This window comes from Hemitrygon akajei, chromosome 30 (genome assembly GCF_048418815.1).
Source record: "Hemitrygon akajei chromosome 30, sHemAka1.3, whole genome shotgun sequence".
Lineage (NCBI taxonomy): Eukaryota > Metazoa > Chordata > Chondrichthyes > Myliobatiformes > Dasyatidae > Hemitrygon > Hemitrygon akajei.
Window position 1 is genome coordinate 22,509,240 of NC_133153.1, and position 26,444 is coordinate 22,535,683.

Consider the following 26,444-nt stretch of genomic DNA (forward strand, 5'->3'; position numbering starts at 1 on the left):
TAACTTTGCACGACAGGATGTGAAACAGAGCTGCGATCGTTTTTGATTTATGGTGTATGTGTTTTCCCTGTTTGAAATTACTCCTTCGTGTCACGGATCCCTTGCTTGTTGTGGCAGATTTTACAATATGTTCCAGCAGTGCAAGTTGGATAAAAATTGTGAACTTAGTCATGAATCCTGAAATGAGAAGACCACATCTGGATTTGATTGATGATGCAGCCAAGCCTAACAATCAATATAAGCTTAAGACTTTCAGTTCTTTTAACCATGGATTTCTCCTGTGAAGGTTTTGATGGTATAAAGTATGTTATCTTTTGTTCTCAAGCACGTTGGCAGTCTGCATTAATGGATTCCCTAACAATTGTAACTATAAGAAGGAAGTCATTGCAAACTAACTTTAACATACACCACTTCTTTTTCTACCCTATGCCCTGGCACTATCTTTCTTTTTTTTTGGAGGTAAGACAATCTGCTGGAAGAACTCAGGGGTCCAGCAGCATCTGCAAGGTAAAGGGAATTGCTGATGTTTCATGTAAAAAGTACAGCAGTATAAAGAGAAGAGGGCAAGTGGTAAGACAGGTATTGGATATGTTTGGTGGACTGAGAAGGGGTGAAACATGATGGGCACTAACTGCTGCATCACTGTGCTGTGTGCTCTACATTATTTAAAATGGTGATACATTTACTCAGTTATGAGGACTTACGAACTGGTAAATTATGGGAAGACGTGGGACACTGCCAATCATACATTAACATACTGCAAACCTAACTCTACTGAAGTTTGAAAGACATCACATTTTGCAGTTAACTATCTCAAAACCTGAACTTGTATTCAGCATAATAAGAAGGGACAATTGCGAGGGACTACATTGAACTTACCTACAGGGTATAATCTATTTTGCCAAATACTAGGCTTTGTACAGTTCCTAAAATATGCTGTTATAAAGCCAATAAAAGGTTTTCATTTCTACAATATGAAGCTTGATATCACATAACAATACACTAATGCATGCCTGAGCAACGGTCCTTCCATTGAGGAAAAATACTTAATTTGGAAGTGAAAACAATGAAATCAAAAACAATGAAATCAAATCAAGAATAACTTGGCATTTCATAATTTGGAAAACCAACATCTAAAATTTCAAGCAAACTCTTCCTAAATTAGGTGACAAGCAATAACTGAGTTATTTTCCAACTGGACGCTTAATATATTACATTACAAAACTGTAGATTTAATACATACAAGATGTTGAAGGCGTTGACTATTTAACATGAAGTAAAACTTCTGAAACATTTATGCAGCACATTTACACACTGTTCTCCCCTTCACATGGCCAATCGCTGACCCTTCCTTTTCCCATATATCTGCTCTCACCACCTTTTCCACCTAGAACCAAGCAAGTTTCATGTTATGCTCACCTTTTACCCCTCCAGACTTCACATTCAGTTTCCAACAACTCCAGTGTTGCATTGGACACATGCTCTTCTCTCCTTACTTTCCACATCTTAAAGGGACTGACTGTTCACTTTAGAACATAGATTAGTTTCAACAACAGACCTTTCAGCCCACAAATAAATTAGTAATTTATTAGCAATCAAATGCCCAAATAAACTAATTCCTTCTGCCTGTACAATGAGTATATCCTTCCATCTCCTGTAACATCATGAGCCTATCTAAGAGCTCCCCTTGAATGCCTCAATTATATTTACATTTACTACCACCCCAGGTGGCACATTCCTGGTATTAGACTCTCCAGCCACGATGTAAGTTTATAGTTTTTTTATGAGATCTTCTCTCATCCTTTGATACTTCAGTGAATATAGGCCTAACCTACATTCAAGTGCCACAGTGGTGTAGTGGTTAGCGCAATTCTATTACAGCTCAGAGCGATGGAGTTCAGAGTTCAATTCCAGCAGAGTCTGTACATCTTCTCCATGGAATGCGTGGGTTTTCCCTGAGTACTCTGGTTTCCTCCCACAGTCCAAAGACGTACTGGGCAGGTTAATTAGTCATTGTAAGTTGTCCCATAATTAGGTTAGATTTAAACCTGGATTGTTGGGGGTTGCTGGGGTAGCATGGCTCAAAGAGCTGAAAGGACCAGAGGGGCCTATTCTATGTGAAATAAAAATAAATAACCGACCTAATCGCTACTCATCAACATGTCAGGAATCTGCTGCACAAATCTTCATTGCATTCTCTCAATGCCAAGGAAATCCTTCCTCAGATAAAGGGATCAAAATTGCCCACAGGATTTCCAAAGTAGTCTAAGACACTATAAGCTGTAGCACGACATCTCTTTTCCTGTACTTAAATCCACTTGCAAAAGACAAAATGCTAGTTTTCAGTAACAGGTGCACTAGAAAACTCAGGTCTTGTTGCACTTTCCCTTTTCCCAATCTATTTCAATTCAATAATTTGCCTTTCTACTTTTAGAATTAAAGTGGATAACCTCTCATTTATTCACATTAAACTATATATATCATTCACACACTTACCCAACTTGTCTAAGCTACACTGGTGTCTCTTTTCTTCTTCTCACAGCTCATTTTTCATTCCCCATACCCATCCAATTTTGTGTTGATTGCAAACTTGGCAGTGTTACCTCATCCAAATGATTGATCAAACATTATTACGAATAAAAATTTCTCTCTTTATCTTCTTTTCTCAAACACCATCTTAACGTATTAGGAAATTTCTAGAACATCAAACATAAATGATCAGCTTCAAATGACATTTTTAAAAAGAGACTCAGAGGAAAGTAGAATCTAAATAATATCTCAATTAAGTACTCAGAAATTTATTTCATTTATTCAAAATTATCTGAATTAAACCATTGAGAAGAAAAAGACACTAGAAGCCAAAATGTGAATACAGCTGTTTCATCCAAATGAGTAACAATGAAGATCTTTTAAAGTATTATTATTACCTTGCTTATGTCCTAAATGTCCATAGCATCTATGCACAGCAAAGTTTAATGAAGAACAAGGTAATATTATTATCTCTGTAGCTAATGGAATTGAGTGCTCCAAAGGATACTGCTTCTGAAAAAAATATTCCTCTATCCTTGAAGTGTCAGTGCATTGTGATCAAGTCCCTAGAATGGGACTTTTAACCCATAGTTTTCTGAATAATTAATAACTCTCTATCACTAAACCAAGTCTAGCATACAGCTGAAGAGGCAGTAAGTAAAAGTAATCAATATAGGGAAAAAAGAAAATAATTCTACTTTACAATCATGTTAAAATAGAACATTAACTTCATTTTCCTTCTTTAAAAAATGTAACTATATACACAATAACCTTTTTAACATGCCAAGATATTTTGATTTTCTTTTTTTTTTTAAGGTCAGCGAATATTAAAACAGGGCAACAAGTGCAGTAACATGAGAAGATCTGCACATGCTGGAAATCCAAGTAACGCACACAAAATGCTGGAGGAACTCAGCCAGGCCAGGCAGCATCTATGGAAAGAGTAAACAGTCAAAGTTTTGGGCCAAGACCCTTCATCAGGACTGGAAAATCAGATGGCAAGTCAGAGCAAGAAGGTGGGGGAAGGACAGGAAGTGCTTGCTAATGAACAACGTCAACTTTGTATCTGACACTTAAGGGACTGATAGGTATAAACATGGGGTGGTAGGGATCTTCATCTGCTATACTTTCCAAAGCAAATAGGGTCTTCTTCCAATGATACCAAACCCTGGCTTTTTTCATGCTTGCTGGCTCATATTTCATTGATGTTCCAAAACCATCTTCCTAAGACTAAGATTTCCTGTTTCAGTCATCTACTCTTGCCCTCAATCTTGTGACAGCAAGTGCTAAGTTCATCACTCAATGCTCATAAAGCTTAAGGACAACACCAAACATGACTTTACACTCTCCTTTGACCTCAGGCTATTTTCATCTAATGTTCCTAGATTCTGGATGTTATGTACTTAATATTACAGTAATATTTGAGAAATTTTGTAAATATATTGTTTGGATTAAACATTCTTTATTTGTTTAAATAATTCATTATGGTTATACACAAAAGTACATGAATAGCATTCGTCATTTTGCCACCGTGTCAAATGTACGTGTTTCATTAAAGTAAAATCAAAAATAAATGTAAATAGCTTATTCCCAACTCCATGTTTTCCTTTCAATTAGTTTTATGTTTTGGAGTTATAAAACATACATTGGGAATATGGTCCTAGTGATGAGAGAGGTCCTTATTTACTCTTAAACATTTGCAAAAGACTCCTAGAATACTCCTCTAGATTTCCTCTCACCCCAAAGGGCTGTGTACTTAAAAGGGCCACTCAGAAGAATCTCGATACTCTGATCTGGAGCAAAAAATCTCTCTGGGTCAGGCAGCATTTGTGGAGGAAAACAGACAGCTGACATTTTGATTCAAAACCATTCATCCATTTAGACGAAGAGTGTCAACCCCAACACTGTCCATTTCCGTTCACAAATGATGCCTGACCTGTTGGGTTCCTCCATCAGTTTGTGTTTAGTGATTCAGGAAATGGGATCTACTTACAAGAACAACTGTTACCATGAATTCAAAATAATATCTATAAAAAGCAAAATTCATAATATAATGAAGATTTCATTTTCTACTGAAAGTCCAGTTCCCACGTACCCAAGAGCCAAATTCGCTGCTGATAATTTTGCATGGTATATTCCTATACTCATGAGATATTATTCAACCCACTATGTCTCTGTCAACTATTATTACCCATCTATACTAATCCCATTTTCCATCACTTGGTCCATAGACTGCAATGCCTAAGGATAAAGTTATCAAACGTGAATATAAGTTCATAAGCAGTAACACTAATGTGGGAAATGCACAGGTGTTTACTTCATAGAATGAAATAAGTCTGAATATTTTATAATGAGCATGAAATACTTCATAATATTTTTAAATATCAAACATGTAAATACAAATATTTCAATGAGGTATGAAGAATTGTGGATCATATCATTTATCCTTGAACATAATAATATTAGATTCTACAAAATTGGTTTCAGAGAAGAACATGTACATAGAGAGAAATATTCTGAAGGGTGAGAGTTGTAATTTTCACAAATTACTTTATAGCAAGAACATTAATTGTCATAGTGCTGCAAAGATAGTGAATTAGTAAACTAGAAACAAGAAAGTTGTCTATCAAGCTTGCTTCACAGAGTATAATATCTGGAATACTATAATTAGATGTTCAATCCTAATCAGAGTTTTAGTCACCATCAGCTATGAACTGAGGAAAAGAAAAGAACAGCCAAAGAAAAGTTAAAGAGTTAAAACAGGAAAATTTCTCAGGTGCTATTCATGTGCTTCATTTAACTACACTAGTGATAATTACTGGTATGAAAGGCTTTCCCTTATATCAATGATGATAACATCTAATATTTCTTTACAGCATAGGAGAAGATTATTCATCTCAATAAGACTATGAGTCCAAAATAACCAAATTAATTCTGTTTTCCAAACATAGGCAACCATTTTAGCATTTTATCTCTTAAGAAGATAATTAAGGGTTATGAAGCCAAGCCGACTAGTCCTTAAAAATGGCATGTTTTTGAACGTACGGATTTGGAAAAAATTGCTTCAATAATTTCCAGACATGAATATTGAATCATAGAATACTATATCACAGTAAAAAACCTACTTGATTTTCCAATCTCTGCTTCTGTATGTAATTATCCTAAATTTAGATCCTTTATTTCAGTTTTACTAGGCAACAAAAACAATCATTCAGCATTTATATTATAAAAACCGACCATAATCTTGAAGAATTAATTAGGTTTTATCCTTACATTAACTCTCAATCCCTTTTTCATAAACTCAAAATACTCAAGTAAATCTACACTGTAGCTCATACTTAACTATAACCATTAATCCCTAACCCTTATATCCCTTTATTAGACTGCATTTGGCATCAGAACTAGTCAGCCACAATCGGGATGATTAGGTCATTCCCTTAATAATCAAGTTTATGAAACGCAGCAAATTGTATGTGATCCCAAACGAATCATACTATTTTTCTGGAGAAATGACCCATGTTTTATGGGAGAGGGTACTGTAAGTTATTTATTTTTCATCACCCTTTAAATAGAGCGGTTACGAGAATATTGGTTTTGCTGAAGAATAAGAATAAAAAACTGCAGATGCTGAAAGTCCAAGCAGAAATAGCAAATGTAACAGGTAGCATCGATGGGGAGAGAATTAAAGTTGATGTTTTGGGTCAAGAATCTTTCCTCAGAATAAGAAAAGTAAGAAGATGACCATATTTTGAGTTGCAGGAAGGTGAAAGGACACAGAGAACAGAAGTAACACCAGTGATGAGGTTCAATGTAAATTTGTCCAGGTAATAATTAATTTACAAGCCTTGGGAGTTGATGATATGGATGCCAATAGTGGAACAATGTAACTTAAAATATACATGATGAAAGACATCCTAGATGACAATACATTTTGGGTAAGTTATGAATATCGAATTGTGTATAGGGTTGCCCACAGAGAGATTTAGAACTGGTCATTGGTAATTGGTTGATTAGTGTCACATGTACCAAAAAACAACGACAAGTTTTTGCTTGCAGGCTATCCAGATATATCATTCCGTACATAAGAACAGTACGTCAATGAAGTACGAAAGGGGAAAAGCATCAGAATGCAGAATATAGTGTTACAAACAACATCAATTATTAAACCGGGACATTTGACCAGGATCCAGTATAGGGAGTTGAAGGACACAAATGACAGGTAGATGAAATTTATATTATTTTGTGTGAACTGTGAGAAGTTATTTGATTGACCTTATGACTTTAAGGGTTACATAACCTTTGAGAAAATTAACTTGAAATGTTTTGCTGAAAGGTGATGTTGATAGATCATTCAAAGTTTCCTGTCATCTTTGAGAGCTGTTAATCCAAAATGAAGATCAGAAATATATCATAAAACATGCTGGGTGATCATTTGCCAACATTCAGTAAACCTAATTCTAGGCTACAATGACTCATAACAAAATATTATAAACATTGCATGAAAATGAACATCATCTTTTACTGGGAACTGAAAGCAAACTCTGTGCATTTTCAAAAGTTTAGAAATAATATACCATAATACACAAAACAAAGAATCTTACTTGATCTAGTTGTACATCATATTTTATAATTCTTGTATTGGCAATCACTTTTAATTAGTAGCAAAGTCAAGAACATCAAGAGATAATCTGCATTCTCTGCCATAACATGATGGGATATTTTACACCAACACTAAAATTATAAATGGAAGGCTCTTGATTTACACTACAAACCAGAATGAAGGAAGTGTTGTGTCAGGGGTGCTGTATATCAATGGAGATATTAAACTGTACCTGCACTTGTGGTTGAATGCCCATCAGCAGGTCTCAATGCTATTTTGTGTCTCATATTTCACTTCTATCACAATAGTAATTTCACTTAAGAAAGTATTCAATTGGTTGTAAAGCATTATGAGACATCCTGAAAGTGACATAAGGGCACTTTATAAATACATGTCCTTCTTCCACTTCACAGTCAAGATGGACTTAAAATTTCTGTACCTAAACAAAACGTTCTCCTTTGTTCCTACTGTTTCAAAACTGGATAAGAAAAGAGAACCAGGAATCTCAGTGAGTACCAGAATTCTTTACCTTTCTTCATACACTATCATATGTACCTACTTGCTTTGAGGTCTATTTCTGCCAGAACATTTTTTCTTATTTCAGAACCTCCCCTACTCATTGAGTTTTCTAAATGTTCCAGATTCCATTTTCTCCAGGAAAATTCTTCTGGCTTTAGCCCTAAAAATTAAAACAAACCTTAGACCTGTGAACTTCAAGAAAATAGTTCCTTCTTTGTGCATGTAAAATTGACAGTGTGCATTTTTGAATTACTCATTATAATTAGAAACCTACAAATATTGCTAAAAAGCCAGCAAAAATATGATGCTGAAATACATCCCAGGTTACACTCAGACAGAGGAGTAACCTGGGATTATTAAGTGTTTTGGGTCTTTCAGCATCAGACACCCTCACCTAGTTGACCCAGCCAGGTTTGAAGAGGGCCTGGCTTATGTCCCAGCAGCACTGATCCACGAGTCACATCTTGATCTATAACCATCTGGAGGCATGCTCAGCAGCCATTGTGACGGTCCTGTTAGCTTTTCTCTTTACAGCCCCCATTATGCCTAGGAGAGAGTAGGTTCTGCAGATCAAGCAGCCAGCAAACCTCTACACTCCACCTCAAAAGGCTCACGATGTGCCTTCCACCCCTGTCTCTGGCACTGTTCTGGTATTTAGCAATCTTACACTCAAACATTTCCTCATTCCAATCTTCCCAAGACATTGTCAGTTCTACCATGAAAACCTGCTTCGAGATTTCTGACAGAATGTCCATGTCAGGACTCAGTGATAATGATGCAATAATGTCAGGGAACTTCAATTGCTTGCCAAGATCCACTTCCAGTTGCCAGTCAGATGCTGTGGCAAACAAGCCTTCTGGTGATCTGGCCTGAGGCTGTGGGTGGTCTCCAGTTTTGACAATGGCTATGGGCATTCTGGGTTGGCAGAGGTGCCTACTATTGTTAAAGGCCATGGAGATAACTTCTGCCACTGCTTTCAGCAATTGGTCACGACACAATCAATAGCAGCCTTCTCCCAGGGCATTTGGGCAGATGCTGAAGATGTGTTCCATGGTGTTAAAATTAATGGCTACACAGTCACTTGCAATGCATATACACATGTGCACACACCCACATGCAAACACTGGCACATGCACACACAATAATTAGTGCTAAAGGCATTGTGTGCAGTTTAATGTTGGCTCTGGGCCAAGACGTGCATAACGATTATAAAACCAACAAGAGACTGCATCCACATCTGTAATTCATCCACAGACCCTATTTACATTCAATTATAGTGAAGCTCTGAATGACTAGTAATCCTAATAAAAAAATACCAAATTCACCATCCAGAAATTACAAGCAATAGGAAATAAAAGGAGAAAACTGCACATATTGTTTACTTTTTAAGATCTGCCATTAAGATGAATTTCAATAATATGTAATGTTTTTACGAGTAAATATTGCTGTTCCCTATATGCACACTGATCTTTTTTCGTGGGAATGATTAATTGGCAAATACACACAGCTGCAAACCATTTAACCATTGCGTTCAACAGTTTACATGAAGTTAGGTTTGAGGTACAAGTATGGCTTTTGAAAATAGTTATGAAGTAAATTGCCATTTTTATGAAATGTGCCACAAGACAAAAAAAAATTCCACAATCACCAATAACTATGGAAACTCCATTATCTGGCTGATTGTGCGTTTCTGGATCTATGAGCAGATTGCAACTGCTATCAGGAAGGATTCAAGGCAGAATTTTTTACGAGCACATTAAAATTTTGTTGCCCTTTCTAGTAAGAATAATTTACAAAAGCAGTCATATTTAATTCCATTCCTTGGATGAAGCCTTTAATCATCTATCAGCTCTCAAATGTTTATTAATGTTTCTTAATGTGAATCTTTATGCATCTTGATTTAAAACCATGCTATCTTCCAGCAAGTGTGATATTAACTTTGTACGTATGACGAGGTACAAGATGAGAAGCGATCAATGAATACTGCTCAGAAATTTGGTTAAAATAAGAAAATATAAATGACAGACTTCTTACAATCTAAGATCAGCCAGATCATGCAGATATTAAATTTGAGCATTAAAATGCCTGCTTAAAATTAATTATGAACTAAAGACTGGTATTCAGAATCAAGGGATACATACCTGTCATCCACAGTGAGATGAGTTCAGTTAGCTCACTTTTAAATTCATCACCAAACTTGTTATGCGATCCTGGGAAAGATTTGTAGAAAACTGCAAAGATGGCTTGAGATAAACAATCAGGATACACCTAACAATAAATAAAATTTAAATATGTTAGTAGAATACTGTAAATTTTTAGGAAAATTGGCTTGTTCCCACATGTACTTTGCAAATTAGAAGCTTAGAGCAAATACAGGAGATTTCATGGAGGTGTACAGGTTCATCAGGACTGGTTTAGACAAGCTGGATGGAGGGAACCTGTTTTCAACACCAAATTCTTGGGGAGAAGATAAAATATGACGTGGAAGAAAACTATTCCTACAGAGAGTAATCACATTTTGAAATCACTGTTAACAGAATAACGATCTCCTTGATCAATAATGCTATGCCTTCTCCACTATGCTTGTAACTTCTATAGTCTAGAATGTTAAATTGCCAGTCCCTATCTTCTTTCAGCCATATAATTCTAGCCTTTTACTTAAACTACTTTGCACAGATACTTTGTATGTTAGTGTGCTTGCATGCATTTTACATAAAGGTACAAGAATGCATGTAAAAGTTGTGGATCCAGAACTGGCTTGCCCACAGAAGGCAAAGAGAGGTTGTACATGGGTAATATTCTGCATAGAGGTTGGTGACCAGTGGTGCGCCTTATAGGGATCTGATCTGCGACCCTTACCCCTCGTGATTTTTATAAATGACCTGGATGAGGAAGTGGAGGGATGGGTTAGTAAGATTGCTGATGACACAAAGGTTGGAGGTGTTGTGGATAGTGTGGAGGGCTGTCAGAGGTTACAGCAGGACATTGATAGGATGCAAAACTGGGCTGAGAAGTGGCAGATGGAGTTCAACCCAGATAGATGTGAAGTGGTTCATTTTGGTAGGACACATATGATGGGAGAATATAGTATTAATGGTAAGACTCTTGGCAGTGTGGAGGATCAGAGGGATCTTGGGGTCCAAGTCCATAGGATGCTCAAAGCAGCTGCGCAGGTTGACGCTGTGGTTAAAAAGGCATATGGTGCATTGGCCTTCATTAACTGTGGAATTGTATTTAGGAACCGAGAGGTAATGTTGCAGCTATATAGGACCCTGGTCAGATCCCACTTGGAGTACTGTGCTCAGTTCTGGTCGCCTCACTACAGGAAGGTTGTGGAAGCCATAGAAAGGCTGCAGAGGAGATTTACAAGGATGTTGCCTGGATTGGGGAGATTGCCTTATGAAAACAGATTGAGTGAACTTGGCCTTTTCTCTTTGGAGTGACATAGGATGACAGGTGACCTGACAGAGGTGTACAAGATGATGAGAGGATAGTCAGAGGCTTTTTTTCCCAGGGCTGAAATGGTTGCCACAAGAGGACACAGGTTTAAGGTGCTGGGGAGTAGGCACAGAGGAGATGTCAGAGGTGAGTTTTTTTACTCAGAGAGTGGTGAGTGCGTGGAATGGGCTGTTGGCAACGGTGGTGGAGGCGGATATGATAGGGTCTTTTAAGAGATTTTTGGATAGGTACATGGAGCTTAAAAAAAATGGAGGGCTATGGGGAAGTCTAGTAATTTTTTAGGCAGGGACATGTTCGGCACAACTTTGTGGGCCGAAGGGCCTGTATTGTGCTGTAGGTTTTCTATGTTTCTAAAATATTGAAATTAATCTTTTTTCCCTATTCTGTTACTTGGTCCATTTTTGAATGAGGCCATGTAATTTCTATATGCAAGTGAATTCTTCAAGAGGACAGCTTTGACTTGAACAATGCAAACCAGATTTTACTTTGCTGCTGCAACATTAACAATGTCATTTTAGTATGTGGTTGCTTTTATTGCAAAGATTCCCCAAAACATTCACTCTTGTTCGTCATCAGAAAGTGAATCATCAGAAGTAAGTGGAAAGAAAAGCAGGACGAATTTAAGAGTTCTTCCAGTAACAATTTTCATAGGACTTCAAGAAAGTATAACACAACATTCTTTGGTATGCAATATGTGTAAGCAACATACACATTGTTGGTATTTCACAGTGGAAATGATTCAAGATTAAAGAAAATACAGCAGTGACTTGAACAGATGTTTCTCTATTGTTTTCAAAATTCTACTTTATTTGAGATTTTCAGCAACTGTTTTCTGTATCTAAAATGTTCTGCATTGTCTTCTGATTTTCTTTTTCTACTTCCTTCATTCACCTCCCTTTATCTTCCAGCTAGAACAGTTTTAATTAACAATCATCAATAGCATTTCTCTCACCTAGCCAATCTTGATCATCACCTAATCGGAGACACAAGAGATTCTGCAGAGGCTGGAAATCTTGAGCAACATGCACAAAATGCTGGAAGAACTCAGGAAGTTAGGCAACATCTACGGAGGAGAGAAAACAACCAAGCCAAGACCCTTAACACAAGCGTTTCCTTTGCTTCCTTCCATCCAAATCAATGTTAGTGATTCATTGGCATATAGCAACAAAATTGAAAATCTGTTGAATAGTGCCACAACAATAACCTCTTACTCAACTTCAACTAAACCAAAGAGTTGATTTTTGACTACAGGAGAAAGAAACCAGGTGTCATAAGGAGAATGGAGGTGGAGAGGGTCAATAACTTAAAATTCCTTGGCATTATCATATCAAGGGATCTGTCCTGGGACTACATGCAAGTGCCATTATATTAAAAAAAAAGCAAGACAATGCCACTATTTTCTTAGATGTATGTGCAGATTTGGCATGTCATCTTAAACTTTGACAGACTTTGAAAGTTGCACAGTGGAGAGTATACTGGCTGGTTATCGTGGTCCGGTATGGAAACAGTAATGTCCTCAAAAGTTTACAAAAGGTGGTGGATTCAGCCTGTCTGAGGGACCATAAGACCATAAAACATAGGAGCAGAATTAGGCCATTCAGCCAATTGAATCTGCTCCACCATTCCATTATGACTGATCCCAGATGCCACTGGACCCCATACACCTACCACAATAACATTTGATGCCCTAACCAATCAGGAAAATATCAATTTTCACTTTAAATATACCCACGGTCTTGGCCTCCACAGCTGTCTATGGCAAAGCATTCCACAGATACACTACTCTCTAGCTAAAAAAAAATCCTCCTTATCTCTAAAGGGTCGCCCCTCAATTCTGAGGATATTTCCTCTAGTTCTGGACACCCCCACCATAGGGAACATCCTCTCAACATCCAGATTATCTAGTCCTTTCAACATTCAGCAGGTTTCAATGAGATCGCCCCACATTCTTCTAAACTCCAGTGAGTACGGGCCCAAACCTCCCAAGCACTTCTCGTGTTAACCCCTTCATTCCCAGAATCATTCTCGTGAACCTCTTCTTGACTCTCTCCAATAACAACACATCCTTTCTAAAATATGGGGCTGAAAACTGTTGACAATACTCCAAGTGTGGCCTGACTAGTATAATATAAAGATTCAGCATTATCTCCTTGGTTTTATATTGGCATCTAGGGCATTTAGAGAATCATGGTCTGATCAGGGACAGTCATGGCTTTGTGAAGGGCAGATCGTGCCTAACAAGCCTGATAGGAGGTGATCAGGCATATAGATGAGGGTAGTGCAGTGGATGTGATCTACATGGATTTTAGCAAGGCATTTGATGAGGTACCACATTGTAGGCTTATTCAGAAAGTCAGAAGGCATGGGATCCAGGGAAGTTTGGCCAGGTGGATTCAGAATTGGCTTGCCTGCAGAAAGCAGAGGGTCATGGTGGAGGGAGTACATTCGGATTGGAAGGTTGTGACTAGTGGTGTCCCACAAGGATTGGTTCTGGGACCTCTACTTTTCGTGATTTTTATTAACGACCTGGATGTGGGGGTAGAAGGGTGGGTAGGCAAGTTTGCAGACGACACAAAGGTTAGTGGTGTTGTGGATAGTGTTGAGGATTGTCGAAGATTGCAGAGAGACAATGATAGGATGCAGAAGTGGGCTGAGAAGTGGCAGATGGAGTTCAACCCAGCGAAGTGTGAGGTGGTACACTTTGGAAGGACAAACTCCAAGGCAGAGTACAAAGTAAATGGCAGGATACGTGGGAGTGTCGAGGAGCAGAGGGATCTGGGGGTCCATGTCCACAGATCCCTGAAAGTTGCCTCACAGGTAGATAGGGTAGTTAAGAAAGCTTATGGAGTGTTAGCTTTCATAAGTCGAGGGATAGAGTTTAAGAATCACGGGGTAATGATGCAGCTCTATAAAATTCTGGTTAGGCCACACTTGGAGTACTGTGTCCAGTTCTGATCGCCTCACTATAGGAACGATGTGGAAGCATTGGAAAGGGTACAGAGGAGATTTACCAGGATGCTGCCTGGTTTAGAGGGTATGCATTATGATCAGTGATTAAGGGAGCTAGGCCTTTACTCTCTGGAGAGAAGGAGGATGAGAGGAGACATGATAAAGGTATACAAGATATTAAGAGGAATAGATAGAGTGGACAGCCAGCACCTTTTCCCCAGGGCACCACTGCTCAATACAAGAGGACATGGCTTTAAGGTAAGGGGTGGAAAGTTCAAGGGGGATATTAGAGGAAGGTTTTTACTCAGAGAGTGGTTGATACATGGAATGCACTGCCTGAGTCAGTGGTGGAGGCAGATACACTATTAAAATTTAAGAGACTACTAGACAGGTATATGGAGGAATTTAAGGTGGGGGGTTATATGGGAGGCAGGGTTTAAGGGTCGACAGAACATTGTGGGCCAAAGGGCCTGTACTGTGCTGTATTATTCTATATTCTATTTCCTATTAAATAAATGCCAACATTGCATTTGCATTCTTTACCACAGACTCAACTTATAAATTAACCTTGCATATAGACTCCTAAGTCCCTTTGCACCTGTTTGAATTTTCTCCCCATTTAGATAATAGTCTGTGCTTGTGTTCCTTTTACCAAAATCCATTATCATACATTTCCCAACACTGTATTCCATCTGCCATTCTTTTTCCTATTCATTCAATTTGTCTAAGTCCTTCTGCAATCACATTGCTTCCTCAGCAACCTCCACCTATGTTCGTATCATCTGCAAACTTTGCCACAAAGCCACCAATTCCATTATCTAAATCATTAATGAATGTAAAAAGTAGCAGTCCCAATACTAACCCTTATGGAATATTACTAGTCACTGGCAGCCAACTAGAAAAGGCTCCCTTTATTTCCACTCACTGCCTCCTGCCTGTCAGCCATTCCTCCATCCATGCCAGTATCTTTCCAATAGTTTTGAATGCCAAACTGAAATCCAGAAACAGCATTCTAACATGTGCCCTTGTTTTCTAGGTGTGTAAGAGCCAAGTGCATGACAAATGCAGTAGCATCTGTCATAAAGCGGTTCCGTCAATAAGCATATTTGTAAGTGTCCAATGTGGCAGGAATGGAGTTTTTGATATGTGCCATTTCCAGCTGTTCAAAGCACTTCATGACGCATCAGTACCAAGGGGCGGTAGTCATTTAGTTCTGAAGGTGTGGAGTTCATTGATACAGAGAAGATGGTGGCTGATTTGAAGCATGTGGGACAGCAGCCGAGATGAGTAAAGTGTTGTAGATGACCATGAAGACATCAATGTGCTGGTGTGCACACCCTCTATGTACTCGAACTGGGATGTTGTTTGGTCCAGTCTCTTTATGGACACTTTGCAGAGTCCATCTCAGATTTTCTGCTATCATAGATGGTAGCTTTCACCTGAGTGGGAGGGGGGGGGGGTAGCTTTTGTGGCTGGCATTCTGTTGCATGCCTTGAAGTGTGCAGAAAAGTTGTATAGAACATTAGCAGGGGAGCATCAGCATTACAGCTAACGCTGTTTATTCTTGCAGTCAGTAATGCCACTGACGCCCAACCACATATTCTAAGCATCACTATTGGACAGGTAATCCTGAATTTTTAAGAGTGGAGAAGGAGTTTGCTCTCTTGATGTCTAAGATGAGGTTTCTCCTGGTTGCTCTGAGAGCTGTTCTGTCACCAGACTTGAAGGCAGTGCCCGGGCTTTTAGTAGGAAGCACACCTCATTGTTTCTGTCTGGACCATGAGATGACCATTCCTCCCTACCAGTGTCAGCCCACCCCATCACTGAGCACATCTACAAGAGTGTCAGCACAAGAAAGCAGCATCTCTCATCTAGGAACCCCACCATCCAGGCCATGCTCTCTTGTCCTAGTTGTCATCAGGATGAAGGTACAGGAGGCAGATCTGTTTCAACCATCAGGCTCTTGAACCAGCATGGATAATTTCACTTAACCCAACTCTGAGCTGATTTAACAATCTATGGACTCACTTTCAATGACTCTACAACTCACGTTTCCTGTATTATTTGTTTATTTATTTTATTTGCACAGTTTGTCTTCATTTGCACTTAGGTTATTTGTCAGTCTTTGTGTAGTTTTTCATTAATTCTAATGTATTTCTTTGTTTTGCTGTGAATGCCTGCAAGAAAATTAATCTCAAGGTAGTATATGGTGACACATACATAATTTCTTAATAAATATTTTGAACTTCCAACTTTGATCCCTGTGCTTGTCTTCAATTTAAAACTTGCCTGTCTTCACTTTTCTGTTTGTGCTGTAAGTTTGTGGACCTGACGTGTTAATTCGGGTTTTTTTTCTCCAAGTTGCTGCTTGGCCTACTGAGTTTTCTTCTATTTCAGATTTCCCACATCTGCATTTTGTATTTTGCATTGAATATTTATGCCATATTGGCTTCCCTATCATAAAGCCAACTCAGAAAAACAGGCAGAACTATATGTCATTAATGAAGAAAACAGTATTGGCAGGCATAATAGCAAAAACAGAATGCTGGGAAATCTCAGACAATCAAGTAGCATCTGTACAAGGAAAATTGGAGTGTATTTAACATTTCAGTAACACGAGTAATATTGTAAATATATTGCTTGGATTAAGCATTCTTTTTTGCTTACATAATGCACTGCAGGTTATTAAGTAAAAGTAAGTAAATGGCATATGTCACTACTCCACCATCTCATATGTGTGTACCTCACTTAAAGTAAAAGCAAAGTTAGACTCACTCTCAAATTGTCCTTTCAATTAGTTTTATGTTTTGGAGTTACAAAACACAACAGTGACAATGAGGAAGATTTATTTGAACACAAGGTGACTACCTATTTGCTGAATTGCAACAAGATGCTCAAGGTTTAAAAAAAGTGAAGTAAGCAACGATTGAGAGAAAAATAAAAAAGATGCAGGATGTGCTTCTTTGGGAAGGAATAGGAATGGTCGAGTTAAAAAAAAAAGTAGAAAGCAGAAAAATTCATTGGTTCATAAACACTGTGTAGGAGGTGATAATAATCATAAAGTTAAAAAAGCAGAGATGGTTGGCTACATCAGAAAGATTAGCCAAGAATTAACTTGATATTCTAACAGCAAATTGAGGAGTGTTTTGAAGCAAATGAAATAGCTAATGAAACGCGAGTGCCAGTTTTGCTGAGTGCATTAGGTTTGAAGGCATTCATTTTGCTTATAAGCTTAACTGCTACAATCAAACCAGCTGAAATGAACTTTGCTGATATCATGAAAGTAACGCAGGAACATTTAGAACCAAAACCACATTTGATTTACGTTTCATTAGTGGAATCAAAAGGAAGGGGAGTCCAGTTCAGCATGCATGGCTGAATTGAATAGGTTGTCTGAGCATTGTCAGTTCAGTGATAGACTTAATGATGGTTTAATTTGTGGAATCTTACAAGAAAGCATTCAGAAATGGCTCCTAACTGGGTTAGACTTACATTTCGAAGAGCAGTTGTAATGGCTCTGTCAATTGAAACAGTACAGATGCAATGAGTTGTAGTCAAGAATGAAAGTGAGTACAAACAAAATTGCAACTTCTATACAGAAACAGGCCTGGCCAAACAGACTGTGTTACCATTGTGGCAGGGGCTCACATTCACCGGACCAATGCAGATTTAAAGGCAAAACTTGCAGAATACGCAACAAAGTAGGGCACATACAAAGAGCATGTTGGACAGACAAAAATAAATGGACTGCTCAGGGAAGAGAAAAAGAAAAAAGGTCAAGTTGCAGTTTCAAAAAGAGCACCAATCTGCAATCTGTTGATGAAAAATCTGATAATGATGAGAATGACTCAGGACTGGGTAGCATTGAGTTTATAATGTGAAAACTAACAATAGACAAGCAATATGGCTTACACTAGAAGTGAACAGCAAATTAATTAAAATGGAATTGGACACTGACTCGGCTGTTTCAGTCATTCCACAAAATGAGTTTGAACAGCATTTCAAAGATACTGATTTGAAGCCTGCAGATATCCAACTATGAACTTATACAGGAGAAAAGATAACTCCTGTGGGTATGGTATTTGTAACAGTGAACTGCAACAACCAACAAGCCACATTGGCTTTCATGTGGTAAAAACAGAAGGACCAACATTCTGGGGCGTGATTGGTTGAGACAACTACAACTTTCTTGGAGATCCATCCACTATTTGCATGCCACATGCCCTGTGATAGTGTCAGCTGAAAGTGAATTAAAAAAGGTACTGGATAATACACCAACAGTGTTCAAGGATGGTATTGGAAAACTCAAGCATATCAAAGGTAAAATAGTGCTAAATGAACCTATCCAGTTCCTTATACCATCTATGACTAAGTAGCCAGTTAGCTCGGTTGCATGGAGTCTGAAGGAATTTTTTCCTAGGTTGAGTGGAGCACATGGGCAAGCCAGTGATCCCAACAGCAATGAAAAATGGGTCTATCAGGATCTGTGGTAATTTTAAGGTCACCATCAACCCACTAGTGAAACTAGATCAGTACTCTCTGCCCACGATAGAGAATATGGAAACCTTTCTGTAGGAAAATACTTCAGCAAACTGGACTTGGCTGAGGCCTACCTACAGATGAAAATGCAAGAAGAGTTTAAAGTGTTTCTAACCATAAACACTCACAAAGGGTTTTATTAATATAATAGGCTTATTTTTGGAGAAGCATCTGACCTTGCACTCTGGAAGAAAGCTATGTATCAGGTGCTATAAGGTTGCTCTGGTACTTGGTGTTACCTGTTACCTTGTTACAGGTAAGGATGACAAGGAACATCTCCAAAATCTCAAGACAAGTATTAGAAACGTTAGAAGATTATGGGCTCAGAGCATGATGCAATAAGTGTGAATTCTTTAAACCAAGTATCACTTACTGTGGTTATTCACAAGAATTACATAAGTGCGCTGAGAAAATTCAAGCAGTGGTGGATGTCCCTAGGCCAAAGGACATGCCACAGTTGCAGTCCTTTTTAGGATTTGTCAATTACTATAACTGGTTCCTGACAAACCTGGCTACTGTGTTCCAGCCCTTGCTCTCGTTACTGCAGATCAGGAAAAAAATGGCAATGGAGTGAGGTGGCTTTCAAAAAAGGAAAAGGAAATGGTGGTATCAGACACTATTCACACATTATGATTCATGTCATTTAGTGAAGTTTACCATGTACTGTTTGGGATGCCAACACATCCAAAAGGTCAGAATCAGGTTTAATATCATTGGCATATATTGTGAAATTTGTTAACTTTAGAGGCAGCTGTACAATGAAATTCATAATAATATAGAAAATAAATAAGTTCACTACAGGAAGTATATATACATATATTAAATTATTAAATTAAAAATAGTGCAGGAACAAATAATATTTTAAAAAAAGTTTGGTAGTGTTCAATGTCCATTTTGGAATCATATGGTAGAGAGGAAGAAGCTGTTCCTGAATCACTGAGTGTGTGCCTTCAGGCTTCTGTACCTCCTTCTTGATGGTAACAATGAGAAGAGGACTTGTCCTGGGTGATGGGGTTCTCTAATAATGGATGGTGCCTTTCTGAGGCACTGCTCCTTGAAGATGTCCTGGGTACTACTGAGGCTGGTACTCAAGATGGAACTGACTAATTTTACAACTTTCTATAGCATCTTGTGATCCTGTGCTGCAGCCACACCTCCCCCGCTCCATACCAGACAGTGATACAGCCAGCCAGAATGCTCTCCACTGTACCACAGTACATCTATAGAAGTTTTTGAGTGTTTTAGGTGACAAACCAAATCTCCTCAAACTCCTAATGAAATACAGCCATTGTCTTGCCTTCTAAATAGCTGCATTGATACATTGGGACCAGGTTAGATCCTCAGAGACCTTGCCACCCAGGAACTTGAAATTGCTCAGTGTCCAGAGTCAACTCCAGAGCTGTCAGAACCAACTCTTACAGTCCCAAAGTCAACTCCTATAACTACAACAGAGGTGGCCCCAGAATCTGGGATTGTTTCACAGTCACAAGTCTCACCTGCCAAGCAGAATGATGTCCCTTGTTAGGAAAGATTTTATCCCACAAGAGTAAGAAATCCTCTATGTCAATTAAACCTTTTGGCCTGAATGGGACAACTTAAAATATACTATGCTATGGATGTCAATATAGTATGCTGTGTATACTGTGTATCTAAGTTGAGGTGGATTCTGTATTGAGCCGGAGTTTATAGCTAAGCAGAATCAGGTTTATTATCACTGGCATGTGACATGAAATTTGATAACTTAGGGAGGAATGTTGTGTATTTATATATTTCAGTAATATTCGAGTACTATTGTTTGAATAAGCATTCTTTGTTATTTACATAAATCATTACAGGTTAAATGTGAAAGTACACAAATGGCATACATCATGCCTATACGTCATACTTGAGTGCCTCACCTAGACTAAAGATAAAGTTAGACTTACATTCCTGGCTTCCTTGTTCTTCTTTCAATTAAGTTTAATGTTCTGGAGTTACAAAACATAACAGAAACCACTTAATGTCTTGGGCTACTTAGAAGTAGAAGGTTCACAGTGTTCAAAGCAGAGCTGAGGTGGAGCAGTGAGGTGTGAGACAAGAGACTACATAGAGATGATTAAGACAGATCAAGCGATAAGGGTCTTATAAAAATGAGGTGACATGTGATACAAGCATGATAATGGATAACAATGAGGGACAGTTTACCTGAAACTGGAAAATTCAGTTTTTTTCAGAAGGTTGCAAATAAGATAGTATGTTGCTTATATAGTTTATATAGGGCCTCGCTATGTCAGTAAAGGGGGCTGCATTTATTAACACAAGAAATTCCGTAGACATTGGAAATACAAATCAATGTACACAAAATGCTGGAGAAACTCAACAGGTTTGGCAGTATCTATGGAGAGTAATAAACAGTCAACGCTCCAGGCCATTCTGACAGGTTGAAAAGTAAATGAGAATTAGATTGGCATATGATATAAAAATAATGATCATCCTTTTGGACTAAGTTCAGGTGCTCTGCAAACTAATCATCCGATCTGCATTAGGTGTCTGCAGTGCAGAAGAGGCCACATTGTAAGCAGTGAATGTGTTAGACTAGATTAGAAGAAATGTGAGTGAATTCAGTTGAATATAATTTGGGTTCCTTGTCAGGAAGGGGTGAGTGGGCAGGTGTTGCACCTCTTCCAGATGTTCACAAAGACGTGTAGGACAGATGAGGGAAATGGAGTCCCAGAGTAGTCATTCCTGCTAAATACAGACAAGCAAACGAAGAGGGGAAGATGATGGAGTTGGCAGAAATTGTAAAAGATAATACGTTGAATGGGAAAGTTGGAGAAAAGGGGAAGAGCCAGTGTACAACTTCATTTGCTGCCATTTCCCCACTGTGAACTTGTCACATAGTTATGATCCTGCTATAACCCTAAAAATCAGTAGTTCCTAGGCATTTATTTACTCATTGCTGATGTTATATATTGTGAAGCTAAGATGACACCTTAAAGTTCCAAAAGGATAAACACTTCTTCAGATTACTTCACAAAACAGAACATAGTACCTACTCAAGTATTGGACAGTATTTTGTGCAATTCATTGCTTATTCCTCTCTCTGCATTTCTTTATTTAGACCTATGTTCTACTTTTTTTCCTTTCAGTCACTGAAACAGTTACTGACCGAATGTGAAGGTCAAAAGTAAATTTCCCCATTCTGCGGTGCATTGGAGGTTAAGGGGAGACTAACAGAAATTCATCAAGTTATGACAGGCACGGATACAGTAGATAGTGTCACAACCATGGATTCAGCAGCGCAGTAGATACGGCAATTGTGCTTGTGAATTTGCACGTCAGCTAATTATTTAATCATGATAGTATTTAACTCCATTCTTGTCGACGTAGTGCTTGTTGAGACTTGAACAGAGCATAGCAACTCTTCACTGCTGTTTTGCATTCGGCCTTCCCTGAGATATGGACTTACAAGTCAACCAACTCTGAAGGCTAGCAGTATTTGTTTTATGTTTAGATGTTCTTTTCAGCCGCAGTGTAGGCTTCGTTTTCCTTTTGAGAGTTTTAGTTAATGGCCCTGCTTGACCTAGCATTTATTGTTTTATTTTCCCTTTAACACTATTCGTATTGAAGTCTGTAAACTATCAACCTGCTTCAGTGTCTCGCACTCCTCACCTGGGCCATATCCAAACCTGGTAACAGCAAATCTCAACCAACAAAGATGGACCCAGCAGAGAGAGAGCAGCTGACCTTGGCTGTGAGATTCATTGGCCAGGTAGGAGACAAGCTACAGGCAATGGATTCTGTTCTCAGTGAAGTTACAGAGGCAATGAGACAGATAACCTCGTGCCAGCAGGCCCAGTATCACTTGGAGGAACAGGTATCGTCCCTAGCCGCAACTGTTCAACAGCTCACCACAGACAAACGGACTCATGTCTGCGATTTCTGCACTCACAACCGCCGTCCACGAACTTACCGTGAACAGCCAGCATCAGCTGACAGCCATTAACTTTCTTGCCACCTCAATTTAGTAGCCCCAAGCTGCCTCAGTCCCACTCCCAGCATCTCGTAGGTCCTCCTTTTCTGCTGCCCTGACAATCTCTGCTACTAATGCTCCCACGCTCGGACCAGATCCGACTCCCACGACCATTCAGGAACCGAGTATCCCACCACCAGGCAGATATTCTGGTGATCCCGATGGTTGCAGAATTTTATTACCCAATGTGAGCTGACACTCCAAGCCCAGCATGGTCGTTTTGGTGATGATGCGTGAAAATTGGCGTACATGGTCAGCCTTCTTGACAGACCTCCCACTCAGCCTGTTCAATGCTTTACAGGAGCAAGGATACCTCACAGCCCAGTCATTCTGACATTTCGTGGCGGAGTTAAGGAGGGTTTTTGATCTTCCAGTACGGGGTCAGGTGGCTGCCTACTGACTCTTGGACCTGCGCCAAGGCAGAGGAATAGTGAGAGCCTATGCAGTCAAATTCCGTACCCTTGCAATAGAAAACGAAGCCTACACTGTGGCCAAAAAGAACATCTAAAAATAAAACGAATACCGCTAGTCTTCAGAGTCAGTTGACTTGAAAATCCAATATATCAGGGAAGGCAGAATGCAGAACAGCAGCAAAGTGTTGCTATGCACTGTCCAAGTCTCGACAAGCATTACAACGACAAGTATGGAGTTAAATACTGTCACGGTTAAATAATAATTAGTTGACAAGTGCAAATTCACAAGCACAATTGCCGTATCTACTGCGCTGCCGAATCCGGGGTTGTGACAGATAGTCAGAGCCTTTCTCTCGGGGTAAAAATGTCAGATATTAGAGGACTTAGCTTTAAGTTGAGAGGAGAAAACATTGAAGAGATATCCAGGATGGGTATTCTTTTTTTTAAAACAGAAGGTGCCATGTATCTGGAACATGCTGCCAAGAGTGGTGGTGGAAGCAGACACAATAGTCACATTAAAGAGCCATTTAGATGGGCACACAAGTGTGCAGGCTGTGGTGGGATATACATCAAATGTATGCAGATAGGTTTAATTTTATTTGACATCACAGTTGGCACAAATATCATGGGCAGAAGAGCCTATTCCTGTGCTGTACTGCCCTACATTCTATTTTATAGCTATATGACCACTCATCTTTAAGAGAGACATCCTTTCAGTATGATTTTCCAATACCACATCTCCTACACCCATTCTCAGGGTAAACATGCATTGATAACTTAATAGCAATTTAAAAAAAAACCTGAACAGGGAATCATGTATGCATTCAAATCACTGAACTTCTACCTGAATTTGCAAATAACCTTTATGTTTTCAACATTCAGTCTTACCTCTCTACACTAAGTCTAAGTAACCACACTGAGTACTGGAAGTACTACTAAAATAAATTATTGACACTATTTCTAGCCTTCAGTTTCACACTTTTAAATCATGCATATTTTGGTTATTATAACCCATAAATCTGTACAACATTCAATAACAGATGTTAAAGGTGCAATAAAAATCATAAGCTAACAGGCCTAGAATGCCATCCTCACAAGTCTGCAAAAATGCAAGATCCATATTCCAGTTCCAACCTGGGAGATGAAGAAATAAACAGCATAAAATAAAAATAATTAGAAAAACATGCAGAACACCCAAAAGAAAAAAGGGCTTTCAACAGTGTATAACAAAGCTAAAATATTAGCCTGATAGAAACTGCAGGTAACATGTTTATTCTTTCATCAAATTTATATGGAAGGAGAAAAGAAATAACAAGTATTCTCTGTTTTATCATAGTCCTAAAACAAAGTGCTACTATTTGGCACCCATTAACATTTAGCACTTCACTGGTCTTATTCAGAACAGTTGCTTTCTGTTTGGCCATGGAAAAAAACATTTACTATCCTTAAAGCAATGAATTAGTACCCAAATAACAAGGAAGCAATTTGTTCTCCTGGTTTTCGTTTTGCTATATTAATATTTTGTCTGAATCACAGCCTATTTCCTCTTGATTCATGTAACTAATGACTAAATATTACAAATTCCAGCAAGAAAACTTACAAGTACAATTACTTCTTATTCTACTCTGCTAAGTACTTTTCATGGATAATTATCACAGTCACTCATTCTTACTGAGATTAGAATAACAGATTGATTAAGTGTACTCATCTCAGACACAGCAAAGTGTATTCTAAACTAAACCCATGAGGTTAAATTGCAGCCCTAAGTTGCAATGCATGTTAGAAAAACAAAATTCAAAAGTTAGAGCTATATGTATATTTGGAAACTGGAATAAAAGTGGAGAGAAAAAAAGTATCTTTGTTGCTAAGTAATGCTAAGCATCTTATTGATAATTAGGATGGGAGTGTTGATTTGAAGCACAAGTTCAGTTTTGCAGGTGCTTTTGTGTCAAACAATTCTCCTATTACAGCAGTACAATATCTTGTACTGCCTACATTTCTGGTTTTTCCACAGTTGTATGGTACTTAAGAGTGAAGTAAGTTATAAAAGATCCTTCATAAACCCAAAGTGGCAGAGTACAATGCAAAACTGATATATAGTAGAACTCCAATAACCCATTATCCAACTACAGAAAAATCCCAAAAGTTCAGCATTTGGTTCATTGTCGAAAATCCCAATGGTTCATTCTCTTGCTCCAGGGAAAGGAACAACCCGATGTTTTTTCAAAAGGCATCAATCATTATCTAAGATATTTAAGCTGTTCCTGATCATTTGCCACTTGCTGAGACCTGGTTCCCGCATTCCCCAAGCAATCACAGAGACCTGGTTCCTGGACTCACTGTGCACTTGCTGGAGCCTTGGTTCCCATGCCGTCTTCAAATCTTTAAATTACTGGCTGTGCTCCCTTGAAACCAACCTGTTTCTGTTTCCCATGCTCATTTTAATTTTTTTTTAGGCCTTGTTACTTGTGCACACTTAAATTTAGCATTCACTAGAAAATGGATTGTTCTGTGTAACAATTAAAGAAATATGAATTAAATATGTCATGGGGCATTACTAGAATATCAGTCCAACATCACCGAAGTCCCAAACATACCACATTATCAGAATTTTACTGTATTCTTCTGCAGACTGGTAAAATATGAGGCCATTACTGTGATTAGATTAACAAAACCCAACATTAGTAATGCCCATCAAATGCTGCCTGTAAGGAGATTGTACATTCTCCCTGCGACTGCGTGGGTTTCCTCTGTGTGCTCCGGTTTCCTCCCACAGTCCAAAGATGTACCGGTTGGCAGGTTAATTGGTTATTGCAAATGGTCCCATGATTAGGCTAGGATTGAGTCAGGAAATTGCTGGGTAGCGTGCTTCGAAGGACTGGAAGGGCCTTTACTGCACTGTACTTCAATAAAAAAGATTCACTCCAATTTAAGTTACAAGACTTAACTGAAATAGACCATGAGGCCCAAATAGATGAACCACCATCTATGTTCCTTATTAATCTTTTCCCACTCTACTTCATCTAACTCTGTTGTTCTATCATTGTTCCACTTACATACTCATCTACCTTTCCTTTAAATTCAAAATGCTATTGGGTTTGATACTTGATGCATTAGTAAATTCCACATGTAGATCAATAAATTTCTCCTAAATTCACACTGGACTAGAGTATCCTGTCCCCAAGCAAGTTCAAATTGAAGTTCTAGTTTATTGTCATCTGACTGTACATATACACAACCCCAAATGAATCAATGATCCTCCAGACCATAGTCCACCCACACAACATATATCACACACAGCACATAAATCAGAATATTATACTATAAATAAATTAATAAAATATAATTCAAAATGCATGTAGTAAAGTGCAGCATTAGAAAACAGGAAACAGTGCAGAAAACAGCGTTCTCGCATCTGCAGATT

The 26,444-nt window shown here is 38.5% G+C and overlaps 2 protein-coding genes across 2 annotated transcripts in view; both read right to left on the bottom strand.

Moving 5' to 3' along the window:
* The window catches only part of LOC140718674 (protein FAM227B-like), a 162,180-nt gene extending 160,700 nt beyond the window's left edge, over nt 1-1,480 (bottom strand). The window contains exon 1 of the mRNA XM_073032708.1: nt 1,420-1,480. Within this exon, the coding sequence (XP_072888809.1) occupies nt 1,420-1,480 (61 nt within the window). The remainder of the gene's footprint in view (nt 1-1,419) is intronic.
* A 5,640-nt stretch (nt 1,481-7,120) lies between these two features.
* The window catches only part of LOC140718861 (protein FAM227B-like), a 73,108-nt gene continuing 53,784 nt past the window's right edge, over nt 7,121-26,444 (bottom strand). The window contains exons 9-10 of the mRNA XM_073033097.1: nt 9,790-9,916; nt 7,121-7,808 (exon numbers count right to left, since the gene is read on the bottom strand). Of these exons, the coding sequence (XP_072889198.1) occupies nt 7,675-7,808; nt 9,790-9,916 (261 nt within the window). The 3' untranslated portion in view covers nt 7,121-7,674. The remainder of the gene's footprint in view (nt 7,809-9,789; nt 9,917-26,444) is intronic.